Here is a 19,576-nt window from a genome sequence, read left to right as displayed (position 1 = left end):
GAATTTTATATATTTATAATATATTAAATATAAATAAATATTGAAGATATTAGTCATATGTCAATCATAAACTTAAACACGAACAAATATTATTAGTATAAAAATCGGCAGACTTCCAATAAGAACAAAAGTAACACATTAATATACACCATATTTTCATCACCTCTCTCCCCATGAATGCACAATTGAAACATGTCTAGACCTCAAGAATGTGAAAATTGCTTGTAGTTATAGTTAAATGTATATATTCAATTTATTGTGGGTGAAATTTGACGAAACCAAACACGTGAAAGATTATTCAATTTACTAGAAGCAAACCCTAGTTAAGTAAGTCATCTATAAATAGAGTCGAGAAGAAGCCTTCTCACCGCACCAAAATCTTACTCCATCTCCTAAACCCTTATAGCTTCTACTTGTTTCATCCCTTCGCTTTTCAGTAAGTCCGTCAATAAAAGTCTTATTTCTCTTTCAATAATATTATATTAACTCAATTTGTTTTTAACTCACATTTCTTAAAACTCGTGTATGTAACTTTTTCAGGAAACAACGTTAAGAATGGCAGTTTGGGCGCTTCCAAAGGCGATTGCGATCAAGTCACAGGACTTCAAAGACAGAGGCCACATCTACCGCAACGACGACAACGGCGCCATAGCCCTCGGAGAAGAGGACGTTTTCAGCACGAAGGCTCGGATCGAAGTAGAACAAGCCAAGACCGACAGCAAGTACGTTAACCTCCGATTCTCGTACACCAACAGGTACATGCACCGCACATCTGACGGGAGCTGGGCCATGGCGGCCGTCTCCATGAAACCCCAAGAAGACACATCCGACCCTAATTGCACGTTATTCGAGCCAATTAAAGTCGACGACAACGACAACGACGACGTCTTCTACTTGATTCACGCTCAGAGCGGAGGCCGCCTCGTGCTAGACAGTGCAAGCCTCCTCTTCTTCGTCGAATTCGACTTAACCAGCGCCGATCAAGGCTATCTCTCCGCCGTCGATTTGGGCGAATTAGTCCGGCTTCCTACACGTGTCAACGTCGCTTTCATCGGAGATAATGGGAAATACCTTAAGGCCTTTAATCACTTGAAGAACAACTTCCTCCAGTTCTCGTCTGACGTTCCGAACGACACGCTTTCGCGGCACCAGGCGGCGCAGATGCCTGATGGCCATGTCCGGCTGACTTCTATTCACTGGAACACGCTGTGGAGGCTCGCCGCCGGTGAAGATTGGGTGTTGGCGGACACCAAGGATGAGAAGGACGCTGACACTCTCTTTTGGCCTGTCAAAATTGATGACGGGACCGTCGCGCTTCGGGCCGCCAACGGAAAGTTCTGCCAGCGGCGTGTTGCTAATGGCTTGATGACGGGAAGTCTCGGCGCGGTGGCTCCCTCTCCGACGAGAGAAGCCGGGTTGCAGGTACTGGTAGCCATTTAAATCAGAAAGTTTTAAATTATTTTCAATTGCCTCGTACGTAAATAAAATGACGTCATTGGCTATACTCACAAAATACGTCGTTTCATATAAGTACGAGACAATTGATATTTTTTCTGAAAACTTCCTTATTTAATATTCCATTTTTAAGTTTGTCGAACGTTACAGAATTTACTCAAATTTCGTGATTTTAACAACAATTCTCTTATTTTATTTTGTTCATTTGTCAAATATCCGGCCTCAAACTGTTCAATGTGAATTTTGGAGGGGTAACTTTTTATAAATTGAGTTGGGCCGGTCCTCCATCTAACTAGATCAAATTTAAAAGTTTGGTCTTCAGTTGATAATCTGCTTTGATAACATGTTAGAGTTCTGAAGGTTTCATCATAAATCACTTCGTCATAGAAGAAATAGTTAATTTTTTTACACTAGATATTCATTATACTTTTATTTGTTCATTTACCAACAGGTGCATGAACTGGTGTTGATGAGTTCGGTACACAACGTCAGATACCAGACCGAGTACACACGCATATACAACGAGGCACCTTACCTGGCATGGTCAACGATGCTGGTCAACGAAAGCAACGAGGAAGCAAGCATGGCGGTCTCATTCATATACCAGGACTCAAGGGACTACACCTTCGCCCGAAGCTTCACCCTCGACACGGGGGTGCCCGCCGTCATCAATGCTGCGCTGCCATTCATCGGAAAAGAAGGCTCCATTGACCAAACATCTTATAAGATAACAGCGCCGCTGCAGTGGAACGCTTCCAAAGCAATCACCACGGTGGTGACGGCCAGGGGCTCGGTTCGGGTGCCGGCGAAGAGTACAGTTGAGGTTAGCTATGTCGGAACACGAGCCACCTGCAATATTCCGTTCTACTACAGTCAGGTCGACAACGTGATGACCTTCCCACCATTTCCGATGCCAATGCTTGACGTGTCTGAAGGCATTGATGGTATTTACACTGCCACCAATTGCTACGATTTCCGATTTGTTGTTGAGAAAACTCAACCTATATGAGAACACAAAGCCGAGGGTTTTTTTCATCAACTTTTTCTAAGTTGATTTTTTCCCTCATGTATCAATAAATTGTGTTCTCTTGTTGTATCCATCGATTTATCAATAAAACTGCTCTTTTTAATTAAATTTTGTGTTTTTCGAGATCATATGTACTCACTCGTCTACAATTGATTATAGTACAGTGATTACAATGAAAACGAAAGCATAAATGTCGCAAACAAGTATTAAGTTCTATAAGGATCTAATTTAGACAAGAGACCTAACTCAAGCATATATTCCATTCCATAGACACCAACTGTAAGGAACGAGAAACCCGGTTTAAATGCAGTGACTATACCTGTCTATGTTACAATATACCACAAAGAACCTAGTGACAAACCATATCAGGTGTCAGCATCGGCTATACCTGTTTATCGCGAGTTAGAAACTGGCCAGTATTGGAAGTGTAAAGACTCCCAGTTTCAACAAGGTTAGTTCATAAAGATTTGTTGGCTGCTCGTGCTCTGCTCTCCAAATAGAACAAATACAGATCTCTTGTTATATTTTCATTCTTTTGGATGGGCCTTGATCGATGATTGGATCAACAGTCGCCAACTGTTCCTGTTGGGCATCAGAGCTTTTCTCCCCATCGGCAGTGGGAGGGGCATAACCCTCAGGGAAAGGTGGCGGTGGAGGAGCGGGAGGCAGCTGAGAAGTAGTATAATACTGTTAGCGATAATTCCAGCACAAATTGACTTTACAAGTATAACTTCGTTGATATGCAATATGCCTCACAGACTAGTTTCAACGAGAGACGCAGCGCCACAGGAACTAATTTCTTATCATCAAATGGACTGATACCAAAGGAAGAAAACAGTCTACTTCCTATCTAGCAGCAAATATATCAGATCAAGAATAAGGTTGCATCACTTGCATGCAAGATCACCAATTACCATATCCTCTGTTCTAGATTATGATGTTTTCATTTTACACTCACTTAAAAGTTTGTTATAAGAACATAAAATGTTGACAACATGCCAGTTAAGCAAGATGGCAGTTTACCTTGCGTTGCAGTGAAGCAAGAATATGGTCTACACGCTTAAGTTCCTTGAAGTTAATGGTCTCTTTAGGAGCTTTAGGTTCGGAGCTTGCACTCTCATTTTCAGCATCAACTGTTTCAGGTTAGGCAAAAATGAATGCTACACTCTTAAGAAGCAAGAACTGAGATAGTGAGATGTCAAAAAAATTTAGTAACCGAATGGTACAGTGCGATTCACAAGCTTCCTATATTTATGCAAGCCTAAGCTTTCAACTAGTTGGAGGATCTACAGATTAAAATATGGTAACTCTTCTTTAGTTTTACTCTATCCATTATCAGTTCTTCAGCTTATAAATCATGAACTGGTAGAACCGGAGGATATGTTATGCTTAAGGTGCTTTTATGCCTCATGCATGTGTAGATCAAAAGTGAAGAGGAAAACGTTCTAAATAAAATGCAAGGCAGAACAGATATAGCAGATTAGTTTGAAGATGCCGTTTTGCAGTATGTTTTTCATTGCAGCAGTTATTGGATTGCAGCATTCTTTGTCATGTGAATTGAAATCAGAAGGTACCATATCCAATTTTCTCTAACTTTGATGCTGCAGTATTAAATGCCTTGGATATATGGTACAGCGCACGTCCCTGGTAGAACATAGTTCTGCATTAGACAACGAAATACCTGAATGCCTAACAATACACAAGCTATTACATACCATCTAAAGTTTATCACACACAGGTCACGGTCCCACCAAAATGGGACCTTGAAAGAGATTAATTTCAGTGAAGAAAGGAGCACCAAATACTCAAAATAACACAGACCAACTTTCAGTATCTTCCTATTCTCTTGAACTTAAAAATTTGAAATCCCAACAATAGAAAGACAGAATTTTGAAAAAAAAAATGATGAATAATGATCCAAAAAATCAAACAAGGAGTGGCGGGACGAAGATATGGTGGTATACACTGAAAAATAGGCGAGTTTGCAAAAAAGGCCACTGCATATATGAAATTTTAACCAAATTTTACCAGAATCCTAGACTGCCAAATCATTCAACAATAGCAAAACAGTCTGATGCTGAAACAATGAAATAGACAGGCATCACTATTTAAAGCATAGCAAAACATAACAGGTGAAGGAATACTAACAACTCGAGATGCGAATACGTTGCAAAGCTGAGGCGCCTGGTATACCGATCCATCCAAGACATAGTAAGTCAGCATAGGGGTCACTTTCTCAGGTCCATCCCTCTTTTGTTTTTTAAAAACAAATAAATGAGGCTCCAATACTTCACTCAACATAAATTCTATTCCTGTCATCTTCCTTCATGCAGAAAATATTCAATAGTTAAGCATCAAACTCCACCTGAAACCTACATTTTTTTACAATCAAGCTGAATCATAAAACAGATCGAGGAAAATTGCGCAATGAAAACCTATTACTGAGCCTAATTCATACAATTGACTCAGAAACTGTGTCTGCAAATCCTCAATACCAAATTAGGCATGGATTCAATTTTCACCAAAACATCTACTCAACTTTCCAATCCTAAATAATCGCAATCAAACTATCTGAATCTCATTTTCCCCCAATCACTTAAAACGAAGCACCTCAAATCAACTGGAGTGTAAATCGAAATTCGCACTTACGAGAGGTGAGAGATGTCAAGGGGGTGAATCGCGCGGATCCGAAGCTGCTCATTATTGCACGAGTAATCGTAGAATGGGGAGAGGGCGAAGTAATCGAAAACTAGGTTTCGGTCGAGCGGATACGTGTTGAGCCACAGCTGATCGCGAAAGCAAATGCTGGTCATGTCTGTTCCCGGAGGCGGCGGCGCAACCATGGTTGGTGGAACCGCGGCTCCATCTCCCGGCGGTGGAATCATCGGCGTTGCTGCCATGGTTGCATTGACTGTCCGGAAAAGTAAAAGCCCAAATTTAACTGCACAATTCTGGGCTGAATAATGGGCCAACCCGTAGTGTTAAAAGTCCATTTTGACCCTTGGGCTAAAAGAGTGGTCTTGAAAGCCCATTTCAACGAGAAAACGCAATGAAGTTGGTAATAGAATTTCCTTCCATTAAATAATTTAACTCACCAAATATATACTACTGTTGATTTTCATTGAAGGGGAAAAGGATATATTTCTTCCGTCTCATATAAATAGATTATTTGGGTTTGACACAGGTTTTAATATATAATTGGTAAAATTAGAGAAATGGAGAAAAAGTAGTTGAAATTATGTAGTGGGTGATGGAGTCCATAAATAATAAAGTAAAAGAGAAGGAGAAAAATGTTATCCTATGAACTATTTGTATGTGAAGGATGAAAAAGAAAATATGGCCTATTTGCATGGGACGAGGGAGTAATACTTAATGGGCTAACCTACTCGACACAGAATTCAACATGTTTGATTGATCAAATCAAGATCTTTGAATATATGTAGTGAAAGGGAATTCTATGTTGGAAATTATCAACTATGATAGATTAATAAAGATAGATTTGTTACCACTAATATATTGCATAAGCTTACTATATTTCTATATGTTACGTCATTTATAGAAAATCTAGAGGCTGAAGAAATCTTTCCAATTCGAGACCTTCATTTCAGGAGAACCTCTTCCCCCACAAAAATGTTTTTCCTCCACAGATTTAATTTTTTTTGCAAAACTTGTCTTCCTGTTTTCCTCAGAAAAAAAAAGAGGAATTAATAAAAAAAATCCCCCGATGAAATTTCCATGAATTTTTCTTAATTTCTATCAACCTGTTGGAGTTCCATAAACTCTGTGGATTCCAACAGTCCATCCAATCCAGCGAAAAGCAGATTCCCCCAAGTTAAAACACATTCGCCACCTGTTTGAAGAATTGCCCAAAAGAGAAATTCATCTTATCCCAACCTTTCCCTGATCAAAATTGCAATCTTTATTCATTATCGGAAGGAAAGGGGATGGCTAGTATCAGAAGCTCTTCTAGGGCGCCATCGATTGCCTCTTCGCATCAGTCTCCGGCAAGATCAGACGATCATAAAATCGCGCAGTGCACCGTAAGTTGCGTGTATCAGACACACATCGCCGGCTACTGGCGCAATGTGACTGCTATGTGGAGCAAGAACATCATCGCGAACTCACTCTCCATCTCTGTGGAAAGCGTGGAGCGTGATCGAGTTTGCACATGCAAGCTCGAGCTTAAACCTTGGTATTTTTGGTCAAGAAAAGGAAGCAAAACTTTCATGGTCGATGAGAATCAGCTTGAGCTCTACTGGGATTTACGATCAGCCAAATTCTCCGGCCCCGAGCCGAGTAAAGACTTCTACGTTGCGTTGGTCTTCGAGGAGGAGGTCGTGCTGTTGCTCGGTGACATGGAGAAGAAGGCGCATAAAGCGACCAAAGCTCGGCCTTCGTCGGTGGAAGCACTGATGTATTACAAAGAGGAGCATGTGTTTGGCAAGAAGTCCTTCTCCACGAGGCTGAGGTTCGATGAGAGCAAGGAGCACGACGTGGTGGTGGAGAGCTCGACCGCGGGGGATAAGGATCCGGAGATGTGGATTAGCATAGATGGGATTGTGTTGATACACATTAGGAATTTGCAGTGGAAATTCAGGGGAAACCAGACCGTGGTGGTGAACAAGCATACGGTGCAGGTCTTGTGGGATGTATACGCGTGGCTGTTCTGCCCGCCTGGGGCAGATCACGGCCTCTTCATCTTTAAGCCGGGTGACGAGGGGGACGGTAATGGTGAGGGCGACAGTCAGTGTGATGGGAGCGACTGCAGCGGCCCCAGCATGTACTACTCCGCGAGGGGATACTCAAAAACCGCGGAGACGTGCTACTTTCTGTACGCGTGGAAGACCGAGTGAGTGATGAAAAGAGGCTTCAAAGAGGCAAAAGGGGGATGGAAAAGGCAAAGTGGTGCAATCTTGTGAGGTTTGTTAGTAAAAATCTATTGGAAATGCACCTCATTTTTTGTTTTTTGTTTATATTCTCCATGGTTTTAGATGTACATGTTTTTTGCTAGAATAGAACATAATTGATTTCTTTTCTCTGTCAAGTTTATACTCTTCAAATAGGCCAAGGAATCATACTTTTATGTATGCTAACTTGCTAAGTGCTAATTAAACATTTCTCAACTGTCATTTTTCTGAATATATTTGCATCATAAAAAATGTAAAATTTTCAAGTGTTTTGTAACTTGTTCTATATAACATTGATGTGGGAAAAGAAGCTGCCAACCGCTTAGTGAAAAGAACAGTGTTTCAAGATTCGCTCTTCTATCTCCACATTTTCTTCCTCTTCTCTGTTGATTATTGTTGTATGTTACCAAAACTACTACATCTTGTCCCGTATTCTCTGGCAGGATTAACACTTCGACCAAAGGACTGACGGGCTGATCTTGACCTATAAATGCCAAGGGAAAAACTCTGTATGCAAACATGGCTGGCTGCCCCCATTTTTGAGAATAAGAAATCAAGATATCTTGAGTTACACCAAATCTTTTTCATGTATTAATACACCATTTTTTATTCAATATAGTCCGTTACAAATGACTGATTCTACCTTGTGTTTGCTCCATACGTCGAATGAGTGCAGGGCTGCCTTCACAACAAGTTTTGAAGCTACAGAAATCTATACAAGTTGCAACAGAAGATCACCTATTTGTTTGTTTCAGGCAAGTTAGAAATGTAAATAAACACCGAAGATATATGATGGAAATCGATGATTGCTGAAAATTTTGTGACAAAGGGCAGCACTTTGGTTACTACTTTCATTACCATAAACTGCTATCCCATCTTCATCAGTACCCTCATCATCATTTCATCCAGCAGGTTATCTTAGAAGGTAATACAAATGTTATTAATATTATGGGAATATGAATGTGTGTATCTATGTTTTTTTCTGTCTAAATTCAGTTTGGATTACTTAAAGATTATGCTGCATTTGGTCATATCCTTTTGCATCAGAGTGAGCTATTTTTATATTTTGTTCATTTATTTAAATATTTATTTCAGAATTCAGAAAGAAAACTGAATCATTTATTGGGCTTTTAGAGCCAATTCTGAAAATGAGCCCACTAATTTGGGGAACTCCAAAGTGTGATGAAGCCCTAATAAAGCCAACTTTGGAGATAAGGCTTCTAGAGAGATTTTCTGTAATAATAATATTAAATTAGAAATAAATCAGTACACCACAATATATTTCTACCAGCCAATAATATAAAATAAAACAATGAGCAGGATACATGTACAAGTAACCAGGTGAAGCCTAAATAAAGTCAATGGATGGATGCCCTAGCAATTGTTGGGCTGAATATGGAATAGAACAAGTTGCAGGGCCTATGACCCGACTCTGATACCAATTGTTGGAACTTGTGAGAAGTTTAACTGCCGATCATCTAATATTATAAACATTTGCATTACATGTCAAATTCAAATCTAATTAATTATCTACTTAGAATGCAAAAATAGCTTGGGAAAGTTAGGAAATTAAATGAGCAAATTTTATTTTGTTATGACCTTTTTTTATCACCGAGCTTGGATAGTAGACCTATATCTCGAACCGAAAGATTTCCGATTTAATTATAACTATGCCATGAGGTGCGATCTTGGATCTACCGTATATATTTAGTAACATCTGATGTATCTTGACATGTTGATTGGCGTAACGGAATTATAATTTTGTCTCGAGGTTCAATCTTGAATCTAAATATAGATAGTCAGTAGTGAGCTGATGATGGATCTTGACAAGTTAATCGCCATGACACTGGTTAAAAGAGATTGAGATATGATCTTTTGTTGACCAAGCTAATTAGCTTACAAATAATGTGTAAAAGATAATCAACTTGATATGTAACTGCCAAAAAGTATCAAGTGTTAGTTCATGTATTTTCTCAACTAAAAAGAGTTCATGCATTTTCTTCCAATTAAAAACAAAAAAAAAACATAGGAAATTCCAGAAGAGCAAGTAGCTGGATTTGACCTCATTTAATAACTGCTTTCATTTGACTTGGATCTATTAGTAGTTGTGGAACCAATGAATGTCTAGTTGCAATTTGGTTCAACTATTAATAATTTCAAGATAAATATAGTGACAGTATAACTTATACACGCAATAGAAGCACGAAATGGTATGTGTATTTAATCTAATTTAATTAAATATTCAATTTATGGACTTTAGATTTCAATGGTGGTCGACGACTGCTACGTAATTTGAATTATTGATTATAATATATAGTTCTGATTATAAAACTACATGTTAGTTGTTAGGGAAAATTTTCATAAAATTTTACCAGTTGTTGCTGTTGCAATTTAATTATAGATTAATGTTGAATAGCGGTTTCAATAGTTACATTCAACCGAATCCAACTTCATCAACAAGACCAACTAGTATATAGAATGGTCCAGCAAATTTCCACCCTATATGCATTCTCGCAGGTCAAACCCGACCCGATGCAATTCGGTCATTAATTTATAGCAGGACGGAAGGAGTAATATTTAACGAAGTAAATTTTATATACAAAAAGTAATAATCCTGTTTTTTTGGAGTTTACCGTGAGGAAGAACTCACACAAGTTTTTAGTTAATTAGATGTATGGCAAGAAAATTGCAAATTCATCCTTTTACCATATCCTCAAATGTTAATAATGAAGTTTAAAAGCTCTTAAATAAGTGTCATATGGGTGCTCAAATAAAAAATATCTCAAAAAGCAAAAGGGTTTCTAACATGATATAGAATTTTGAATTTCTAATTAAGTTCCTTTGAAGTAAATAAGAGATTTTAACGTCTTTAAATATATCCTTGAAATTAATATGGCCAATTTTAGCCATAAATATAACATTTCATCAATAGGTAAAACAATCAATCTCTTAAATGTATATGAGTTCATTGAATAACATTACCAATGGACGATGTCCGTCGATAAACGAGATCTCTCATTAATTTGACAATGTAAGTGTGCAGTCGGAAATCCACCGGTGGTTATAGACGACAACATAATGTCTGTCGATAAATCCGTTGGTAATCGATCTGAATTTTTTTAATACATAATTTAATTAATAATCTAGTAGTGTCCACAAACATAATGAACTGTGAGTAACATTAGATGTATGCACGTGCAAGTTGGGGTGATGAGCCCAAAAAATGACAAAAAATGACAAAAAATAGGAATAAAACATGTGCTTAGCATTAAGGTATTTGTTCTGTGAACGGTGAGTTTCTAGGGCCACGCCTTGGATTGTATCAAGGAGACAGGACCACTGACTAATAATGCACTAGGATTAAGAGAATGTTTGCTACTTTGATTACTTAAATTAATGTCTTAATTATTTTAATACAAACAAACTAAGATCTCTCCAAGATAAAGTGCCACTTAAGTACAAAACACCTCAATATAATATTCAAAGTACTCTTGACCTAATTGCATAAAGTTGTTATCACTTTCTAGCCCTTGTATATATGTGGGTTTGTATGTATTTGATCATTTAGGTTATGATTACTACTCCTTCCGTCCCATAGTAGATGTCATACTTGGGGATTGACACGTGATTTTAAGAAGTGTTGTTTTGTGTGTTAAGTGGAAAGAGAAAATAATATATTTATATTAATGTGTGAGAGAACTTTTTCTAAAAAAGGAAATGTGACATCTATTATGGTACGGAGGGAGTATTTTTTATAAACAATTATTTTTATGAAGTAAGATACAGGAGTAATTTTAGTGTGTGTTTTATATTTTGAATAATATATAGTATAGTCATTAGAATTCTGGTAACTTTTAAAATATGTAACCCTTTTAAATTATTTAATTTTTACAATTTATTTTCATTTAAATCCAAAGTGGCAAAGTCAGTGATTTTGGGAAATTGTTGGTTCGTACACTTGTCCAATAATCCTGCTCAATATATGAAGCAATGGTGTTGCGATTGTTTAAAATCGACTTGTATAGATATTTGCCTGAACTTGAATTTGTCCAAAATTACCAAGATTAGTTGCCAAAACTCATAAACATAACATTATTACAAGATTAAGCAAGATTACATTAACCTCTTACAACTCAATATTAGTTTCGTTAAAATGTAAAGACTAAAAAAAGTCATTGTTCTAAGACTCATAAAACTAGCAACCTTATCTTTAAACCGGAAATCAAACACAATAATTTTCAAATTGGTTATCTCTATTAATTGCAATTGATTATATTTGATTAGTAGAAACTTCATTTTCCTTAACAAAATAACAAAAATGAATAAAAATAATGATACACGACCCACCATCGTTATCTAATTTTGGTTCTTGTAATCAATTCAAATGCCACACTCACCACGTGGACACGTAACGTTTTATTGCGTTATTTTCTCACCAAAACATTCCATTACGTATTTGACAAAATTGCATAATCTAATGTCACATTCCACATATATCAAATTACATATATAGCCCAACGACTTAATCCAATTAAAGGCAAAAAAATATTAACTTTTACAAATTAAAGACAATTAATCAGATCATATTAGAAATTTCATCATTACATATGAAAAAGTTCCCCTGCAAACCACTTTCTATTTGCATTGTGGGTGTCATGATTATACCATCATTAATCACATCCATATAGTAAAAACTAAAAAACAATAAAAAAGGCAAAGTTAATGATGGCTTCATAATTATGATTCTTCTTCAACTTTTACAAGTTAATTAAAAACCCATTTTTTCCCAAACACATACATCATGATCTAATCATGATAACCTACATCATGAAAAATTAATTGGGGAAACCAATAAAAAAAATTAAAATATTTTCTCAACTTTTGAATTGATTTGGATTATGATGGATTGAGAACTGAGGCTGCTGCTGCATGGCAAACGAGTAGCCAATAAACGGCGAGAATCCGAAATTCGCACTCGTCGGAAAATTATTCCCCACCGGATTCTTCTGCCCCATCGCCTCGAGCGCTTTCACCTGCGATCGGAGGAATTTCAGGTAATTCGCCGCCTCATCCAGCATCGACGCCGTGTCCATTTTGCTCCCGCCGGGGACGAGCTTCTGCAAAACCCTAATCCTCTCACTGATCCTCTCTCTCCGCTGCCGCGCCGCCACCGTCTGCGGATCGCTCGACACCCTCACGTTCTTCCTCCTCGGCTTCTCCGCCGCCTCCGCGCCGAAATCCACCGGCCTGAACGCCGCCGCGCGGTAGATGATCTCCTTCATCTGCGCGATCGCCTCCGTGTCCGGCTCGTCGCAGCCGCCGGACGACGCCGACGAGCTCGCCTGCTGGAAATTGATGTTCGCCGACGACGAATTCCTCTCGAATCTCGCCTTCTTCGACTCAAAATCGCCGCGATCTGAGTGGAAATTGATGTTCGACGACGTCGGACTTTTCTCGAATCTTGCCTTCTTCGGCTCAAAATCGCCGCGATCGGAGTGGAAATTGATGTTCGACGACGACGGATTTTTCTCGAATCTCGCCTTCTTCGGCTCAAAATCACCGCGATCGGAGCGGAATTCGAGCTTCCTTTTCTGATTACTCCCGATTTCATCGGAATTTTTAGCGACGATTTTATCCGGATTCGCGAAATTCCAGCAATCGGAGAAGATGTCGTCGTGATCGGCTGACGTGGCGGTGGATGCGGAGAGGAGGCAGTCGAGGGACGACTCGAAAGAGGCGGCCGCATCGAGAATGTTCGATTCATTATTAATAATGATGCCATTTTCGACTCGAGGATGAGGATGAGGAAGAGTGGTGTTGAATGCGGAGGGCCTACCGCATTCAATGTAGGACCGCGACGTCATGGCTCCTTCATTGACGGCGACGGCCCAACCGCTGCCAGCTCCTGATCTAATTGAATTCCATTGAGGCAAAATATTCTCGGTTTTCTGATGAATCGAGCTCTCGATTTTGTCGTCGTTGTTGTTGTTGTAGAGGAGATTTGGGGAAGACATTATCAAGCTTTGTTCAAGCTCATTGCCCCAATCAATACTATCCATTTGATTGCTTCTAAAAAGACAAAAACAAAAAAAAAAACAAAATTGAGCAAGGGAGTCTAAAATTAAACTACTCTTGAATAAGAATTCAAGAAAATAATGGGAAATTAACCTGGTTGAGTAGTCGATTATATAGGAGAGAAATATTAATTGATTGTAGTGTTCCAATTCCAACCACCTTATGGATTGAGGAAAGTGAAGACCTTAAAGAAAAAGAAGCCATTGCTAACGTCAGTTTTCAGCTGCAAAATTTTGTCGAAATCTCCAATACCGATACAAAAGCAGAAATTCATGTAACTGCTCAAGGCGATAATGCCAAAAAAACATAAATAAAGGAGAAAATAAAGAAGGATTCATCAATTTAGAGATGAATTTAGGGGAAAAGAGAGATCAATTGCATACCTTGAAAAGGAGTAGAATCAATAATAGGTTTGATTTGGAAGAATGCAAGGTTATATAGAAAGAATAAAAAGAGGGTTCATATTTTAATAAACAACACTGCAATCTGATCAGTACTTGGAAACATGTTATTTGAATGAAGAATTTACAGTAGAATAGTTTAAATTATTATTTTAATTAAAAAATAATTAAGAAAAATGACATTTGTGATTTGACAGAAGATCCAAATGGTTTTTTTAAATATTACTAAGACTTTTCTGCTCAGTTTGGTGGGTGGTAAGAAGTGAATTTGCAGATGAAAAGAATGGGATATTTGGAGAGAGAGAGAAATGAAAAGTAATCTTTTTGAAATATAATTTATAGTTGAAATTTTGTAAAGTTATTTTTTGATATATTTAAATGAAGTGGGGCTGCTGTTTTGCCATGCGCTCTGTAAAGGTTCAGACAAACTGCAGTTATTATTTAATTAATGTATTTTTTTTTTCATTCTTAATTTGCAGAAAAATGGAATTCAGTATTTTTTTAGTATGACTATTTATTAGTTTGGTTAAAATGAGTGTATAATGTAATTTAAGCTTTATAGTTATGGGCTATACTTTTATTCTTCTTATTGGGACTACTGACAATTTTTGTTCTACAATTTAAAATTTACCAACTAAAATCGTTTGTAAACCCAACCCAGGCAGGTGTGGGTCCCAGTGCTATAAGGGCACTCACGATGAGGGGGGTTCAAGCCCAGATCGAGGTGCGGTATTGCGGGGCAGAGGTTCGGGCCACGGACTGCCGATCGGTCCGCTTGCAAGGCCCTCACAGCCTCGTTCAATGAGTCATTGCAATGTGATACTGATATCAACTGCTGTCTGCTAGCCTAATTTGTGAATAGTATAGGCTTAATTGAAAAGTTTCAAGTGCCCTAATAATGTGACGACAAGTTCTGTTATCAATTACTACTATCTTGTTATAGTTGAATCATTTTTTGGGTACAAAGTTTAAGTAATGAGTGTTTGGTGAATTAAGTGACAAAAAAAAGTATAGATACGTGAAGAAAAAATTAAATATAAGAGAAAATAAAATAGATAATTAAAAATATACTCTAATAAATTATTAGAAATAATAAAATAATAGAGATTAAATTTAATGATTTTTTCGAAAATAACTTGACTACAGTCTACATTCAAAACGTCATAAAATGAAATACTACAACTTAACTATGATAAATCGGAGAAAGTTCTAGATACTAGTACACAAATCATTGACTATATTGACATAATTTATTAGGATCAAATTCTATCTCAACTAAAAGTAATAGTGGATATGATGATAAGAATACATTCAATTATAATACATAGGTATGAAACTGAATTTTGACCTCACTTGATAAATGCTAAAAATCTCTTTCATTGTAATTAGTACATTTTTTTCAAAAATTACAAAATGACATAAACCCTTACGACATCATAGACCCATAGTCATATTTCCTTTTGTCTACACACCGAATTAAATTACAGAATGAGATATGGGATATTGATGACCATACCTTCTTGACTTTGTAAATACTAGTAATTTATTTATTTTTACTATGCACACAACTAGGGGCTAATAATAGTCCATTTTTAAAACACCAAAAAATCAGAAAAATCTTGAGAGAGATAATGAAAAACATCATAGTAGAATGTGGAGAGTAGTGGTAATGATTCAAACAATTAAAAAAGGAATTTTGGCAGGCAATACAAATTGTGATTTAATTTGATAAAATAGATAGATAGATATATATCACTACCAACTTGCACCTAGGATTTTGTCTCCATTAAATTTCAACTCTATTATTCTCCTCAGTTTTTATTTTCTTTACCTTATTATCTTTCTCTCTCTCACACACACACACACACAATGTCTCTGTCTCTCTCACACATACACACACAGTGGCTAGAGAGGGAAGACATAGAGAAGCTCAGAGAAGGAGCATCTGGATTCAGAGGGGTTTCCCCACTTGCACCCAATCAATACAGCTCACCAAAATGGGTTGCCATTGCAATTTCAGCTGCTTTTTTGTCACACTTCAACATCCATCTTCTAATACAATTACAGAGGACTAAAGTCCCAAAATGGTCCTTAACATATTGTGTTTTTTTTATTTTAGTCCAAAACATTATCTTTTGAATTATTCGGTCCCTCACATTTGAAATCGGATCATATTTGGTCCATTTTGGACGGTTCCGTCAAATTTTTAACGGTTTTAATTATCGGGTCACAAATCCTTCACTAATCCATCACTAACTGGGAGAAACGGATCCGTCACTAATCGTCACAAAATCCGTCACTAATCCGTCACTAATACATGCAGGGTGCGGCCGTTTTGGTTGAGGGAATTCCACGGTAGGGTTTCGTGGCTAAGCCCAAATTTTGGCTGATTAAGCCGATCTCGTCGATACCCTACACCAAAAACACAATTTCAACACAAAACCTCACTCGCTATAATCAATTCAGCTAATAATCCCAAATTTTCAGCAACTTAATCAGCCAAAATTAACCAAATCAAATAAAAAAACACACACAATCAGCTCATTTTTCAACGAAAACATAACCTTCCGGAGAACAAAATGAAAAAAATCAAACAGATTGAGCTTCAATTTATTCACCTTTCAAAAAATAAACAGATTCAGATCCGACAGCGAAAAATCAGTTGGAAGTGAATAAGCAAAAAAGGAATGAGGTCAGAGGTGCAGTAAATTGTGAACTTTGAGGTTTGAGAGAAATCGAAATAGCGCTTCTCTCTCTAGATTTGCTGCGAAGTTGGGGAGAGAGAAAGGTATAAAAATGTGACGGATTAGTGACGGATCAGTGACTCCCAGTTAGTGACGGACTAGTGACGGACTAGTGACGGATTTGTGACCCGATAATTAAAACCGTAAAAAATTTGACGGAACCGTCCAAAATGGACCAAATGTGATCCGATTTCAAATGTGAGGGACCGAATAATTCAAAAGATAATGTTTTGGACCAAAATAAAAAAAATGCAATATGTTAAGGACCATTTTAGGACTTTAGTCATTGGAGAGTGTCAACTGTAAAAAATCATGGATTAAATATGCCCGGTCAATGGATTTTGACCAAATAATAAATGTGACGAGACATTTAATTTTGTGAAATTAAATGACATAGCGTCGATCTACATTTTACGTAGGTAAATGTAGTATATTCACTTTCTCAAATCCGATTTCCGGTGAGTGAGAAATAGTGGATTAAAGTTGGGCATAATTAGCTTTTAATTAAAGCTTGGAGATGGAGCTTAGGGAATAATTAACTAGTGTTAATTATCCCACATTGGAGGATTAACACATCTTTAATGTGTATAAATTAAGTGACTTTATGTTACTTAATAATTATAGTGGACCAAGATGGGTGAAAGAGCCCACACGCGCGCACACGCGCGCGCCGCCGCCGCCCGCCCGCCCGAGCCCGAGCCCGTGCCCGTGCACGTGCTCGTGCTCGTGGTCGCGGGCGCGGGCCGCGGGCCTCGGGCCTCGGGCCCGGGCCCGAGCCCGATCCCGAGCCCGATCCCGATCTCGATCCCGATCTCGATCTCGATCTTGATCTTGGACTTTGACTTGGACTTGGACTTGGACTTGGATCTTGGCAATTGGTCTTTGGGTGGTCTTTGGGCTTGGTGCTTGGCCCAAACTATTCTTTTTGGACCACCGCCGAGTCAGCAATCCAAGTGGCTTGACACGTCGTCAAGCGAGGCACAGTCACGGTTGCCACGTGAGAAATCCACACGCTCCACACACGGATGGCACACTCCTGCCACACGTCTGTAACCGACGTCGGTTACGAATTGCCATGATGACAGCCATCATGGCTGTTGACCCCCTGCAGTGGACTGAGCCTATAAATAGGCCAGCCATTCCATGCATCACTACACAATTCAAAAAGCATTCTGCATCATAAGCTCTCTCCCTCTCCCTGCATAGTTTTTTCTGTCGAAGCTCTGCCCTCTCCTCCATCCAGTTCGCCGGAGCTCTGTTGATTGCGGTGCTGCATCAATAGAGACGTAGCCGTTTTACCTTTGGGGACGACACGCCAAACCGAAGAGCACTACCGGGGCGTATCTCGTCTTGCGGGAAGAGGCCTCCTCGACTCGGCTAATCACACTGGTTTAGTAGTTTCGATTATACGTTGTATTTTTAAGTTCAGTTCTTCCTTTCCTTTCTTTTGGGTTGTATTACGCCCGGTAGTTATCTTTGTAATCCGAGAAACCAACAATCGCAAGACGAGATAACTTGCCTTTGAAGGAATTTGGACTTCTAAACTGAACTAAAACTTTCGAAATATTAAACACCTTTGCTGGAGATGTCTACCGACTCCAACACCGCCGCTGCCACCACCGCCGCCGCCATTCCCTCCACCATGGCGACCACTGGACCGGTCAACACTTCATCGATTCCCTCGATGATGCCAACTTCTGGCTTCCCAGCCGCTTCATCCACCGTCCCTTGGGTTTGGGACAACCCCTTCGGGGCGTCCACTGGTTCCACCTTTGGTGGTTCGGTTGGTTCCACTTTTAGTGGTTCCTTCGGATCCTTTAATGGATCGAGTGTTGGTGCCTTCGGGCTCAATACTAGTGTTGGATCTTTCGGGATCAACACGAATGCTGGGGCCTTCGGGTCTCATGCGGGTGCTAGTCCCTTCGGGGCTGGTACGACCATGGCGGGCTCTATGCCCAACATGAATGGTGGGGGCTCTATGCCCAACCAAGTTGTTGGCTCCTTCGGGGGCAACGGAATTGGTTCCTTCCAAGGACCAACTGCGGCACCTTTGGCACCAAGAATGATGCCACCTGCCGAGAAACCACCAAAGTTTGGAGGATCTGACTTCAAGCGGTGGTACCAGAAGATGTTGTTCTACTTGACAACATTGGGCGTCGCCAACTTCCTCACGGAGAACGAGCCGCCCGCACCAAGCGACCAAGAGACTAGGCTCGAAGTCATGGCGGACTATGAAGCTTGGAGAAAAGGGGATTATCTATGTAAAAACTTTATTTTAAGTGCATTAGATGATAGCCTCTATAATGTATACTCCAATGTAACCACATCTAAACAAATGTGGGAAAGCCTAGAGAAGAAATATAGCATAGACAATGCTGCAGGGACTGAACAGGTTGTAGCATCCAAGTTTATGGACTACAAGATGGTCGACTCTCGACCCATCATGGAGCAAGTCCAAGAGCTCCAAATGATCATCCACTCCTTAGTGGCTGAAGGGATGACCTTGCCCGATAAGTTCCTAAGGTGCACGATCATTGACAAGCTCCCTCCAAGTTGGAAGGACTTCAAGAGTTATCTCAAGCACAAGCGAAAGCAGATGACCCTTGAAGACTTGATCGTGAAGTTGCGCATTGAGGCCGACGTGCGCAAAAGTGATCAGAAGGCTAAAGGCTTCACCCCAAATGAAGCCAAAGCCAACCTGTTGGAGCGGGGCGGTCCCTCCAACAAACGCCCTCGCCCAAACCGTCCAAATGACAAAGGGAAGGGAAAGCAGCCTTCAAGGAAGTTTGAAGGCGACTGCTACAAATGTGGCAAACCGGGCCACTTTGCCAAAGACTGCCGCAGCAAGAAGAAGAAGCCGGCAGCCCACGTCGTTGAGAAGGAGTTCAAGGACTGGGATGAGAACGACCTCATTGCAGTGGTCACTGAAGAGGTTAACCTTGTTGATAACAAGGGAGGCTGGTACAT

General features: G+C 39.3%; 4 protein-coding genes across 5 annotated transcripts; 2 read left to right on the top strand and 2 right to left on the bottom strand.

Annotated features, from left to right (window-relative positions):
• Positions 1 to 330: 330 nt before the first annotated feature.
• LOC121794242 lies at positions 331 to 2,590 on the top strand. The gene is made up of 3 exons (XM_042192322.1): positions 331 to 436; positions 541 to 1,422; positions 1,907 to 2,590. Exons 2-3 carry the CDS (start codon positions 556 to 558, stop codon positions 2,462 to 2,464), a joined length of 1,425 nt encoding a protein of 474 aa, XP_042048256.1. The 5' UTR covers positions 331 to 436; positions 541 to 555; the 3' UTR covers positions 2,465 to 2,590.
• Positions 2,591 to 2,724: 134 nt separating this feature from the next.
• LOC121794243 (mediator of RNA polymerase II transcription subunit 6-like) lies at positions 2,725 to 5,403 on the bottom strand. The gene is made up of 5 exons (XM_042192323.1): positions 5,132 to 5,403; positions 4,631 to 4,805; positions 4,057 to 4,126; positions 3,506 to 3,615; positions 2,725 to 3,151 (listed from the first exon to the last, which is right to left on the bottom strand). The coding sequence occupies exons 1-5, from the start codon at positions 5,380 to 5,382 to the stop codon at positions 3,002 to 3,004; spliced, it is 756 nt and encodes a 251-aa protein (XP_042048257.1). The 5' UTR covers positions 5,383 to 5,403; the 3' UTR covers positions 2,725 to 3,001.
• A 585-nt stretch (positions 5,404 to 5,988) lies between these two features.
• On the top strand, positions 5,989 to 8,420 carry LOC121793505. Of its 2 annotated transcripts, XM_042191522.1 has the most exons (3): positions 5,989 to 7,402; positions 7,833 to 7,977; positions 8,066 to 8,420. In XM_042191522.1, exon 1 carries the CDS (start codon positions 6,427 to 6,429, stop codon positions 7,333 to 7,335), a length of 909 nt encoding a protein of 302 aa, XP_042047456.1. In that variant the 5' UTR covers positions 5,989 to 6,426; the 3' UTR covers positions 7,336 to 7,402; positions 7,833 to 7,977; positions 8,066 to 8,420. The 2 variants fall into 2 exon arrangements, with proteins under 2 accessions (XP_042047456.1, XP_042047455.1); XM_042191521.1 differs by having other exon boundaries at positions 7,833 to 8,420.
• Positions 8,421 to 12,101: 3,681 nt separating this feature from the next.
• LOC121793680 (transcription factor bHLH87-like) lies at positions 12,102 to 13,954 on the bottom strand. The gene is made up of 3 exons (XM_042191720.1): positions 13,848 to 13,954; positions 13,558 to 13,648; positions 12,102 to 13,458 (listed from the first exon to the last, which is right to left on the bottom strand). The coding sequence occupies exon 3, from the start codon at positions 13,446 to 13,448 to the stop codon at positions 12,264 to 12,266; it is 1,185 nt and encodes a 394-aa protein (XP_042047654.1). The 5' UTR covers positions 13,449 to 13,458; positions 13,558 to 13,648; positions 13,848 to 13,954; the 3' UTR covers positions 12,102 to 12,263.
• Positions 13,955 to 19,576: the final 5,622 nt, after the last annotated feature.

This window comes from Salvia splendens, chromosome 3 (genome assembly GCF_004379255.2).
Source record: "Salvia splendens isolate huo1 chromosome 3, SspV2, whole genome shotgun sequence".
Lineage (NCBI taxonomy): Eukaryota > Viridiplantae > Streptophyta > Magnoliopsida > Lamiales > Lamiaceae > Salvia > Salvia splendens.
Note: the sequence above shows the minus strand (reverse complement) of the source record. Positions and strands in the feature narration are given on the sequence as shown.

Coding starts and splice junctions, on each gene's coding strand:
- LOC121793505 (XM_042191522.1), top strand. CDS start 6,427: ATGGCTAGTATCAGAAGCTCTTCTAGGGCGCCATCGATTGCCTCTTCG.
- LOC121794243 (XM_042192323.1), bottom strand. CDS start 5,382: ATGGCAGCAACGCCGATGATTCCACCGCCGGGAGATGGAGCCGCGGTT. Junction 4,806..5,131: donor CTTGACATCTCTCACCTCTC/GTAAGTGCGAAT, acceptor TTCTGCATGAAG/GAAGATGACAGGAATAGAAT. Junction 3,152..3,505: donor TTGCTTCACTGCAACGCAAG/GTAAACTGCCAT, acceptor ACTACTTCTCAG/CTGCCTCCCGCTCCTCCACC.
- LOC121793680 (XM_042191720.1), bottom strand. CDS start 13,448: ATGGATAGTATTGATTGGGGCAATGAGCTTGAACAAAGCTTGATAATG.
- LOC121794242 (XM_042192322.1), top strand. CDS start 556: ATGGCAGTTTGGGCGCTTCCAAAGGCGATTGCGATCAAGTCACAGGAC. Junction 1,423..1,906: donor CGAGAGAAGCCGGGTTGCAG/GTACTGGTAGCC, acceptor ATTTACCAACAG/GTGCATGAACTGGTGTTGAT.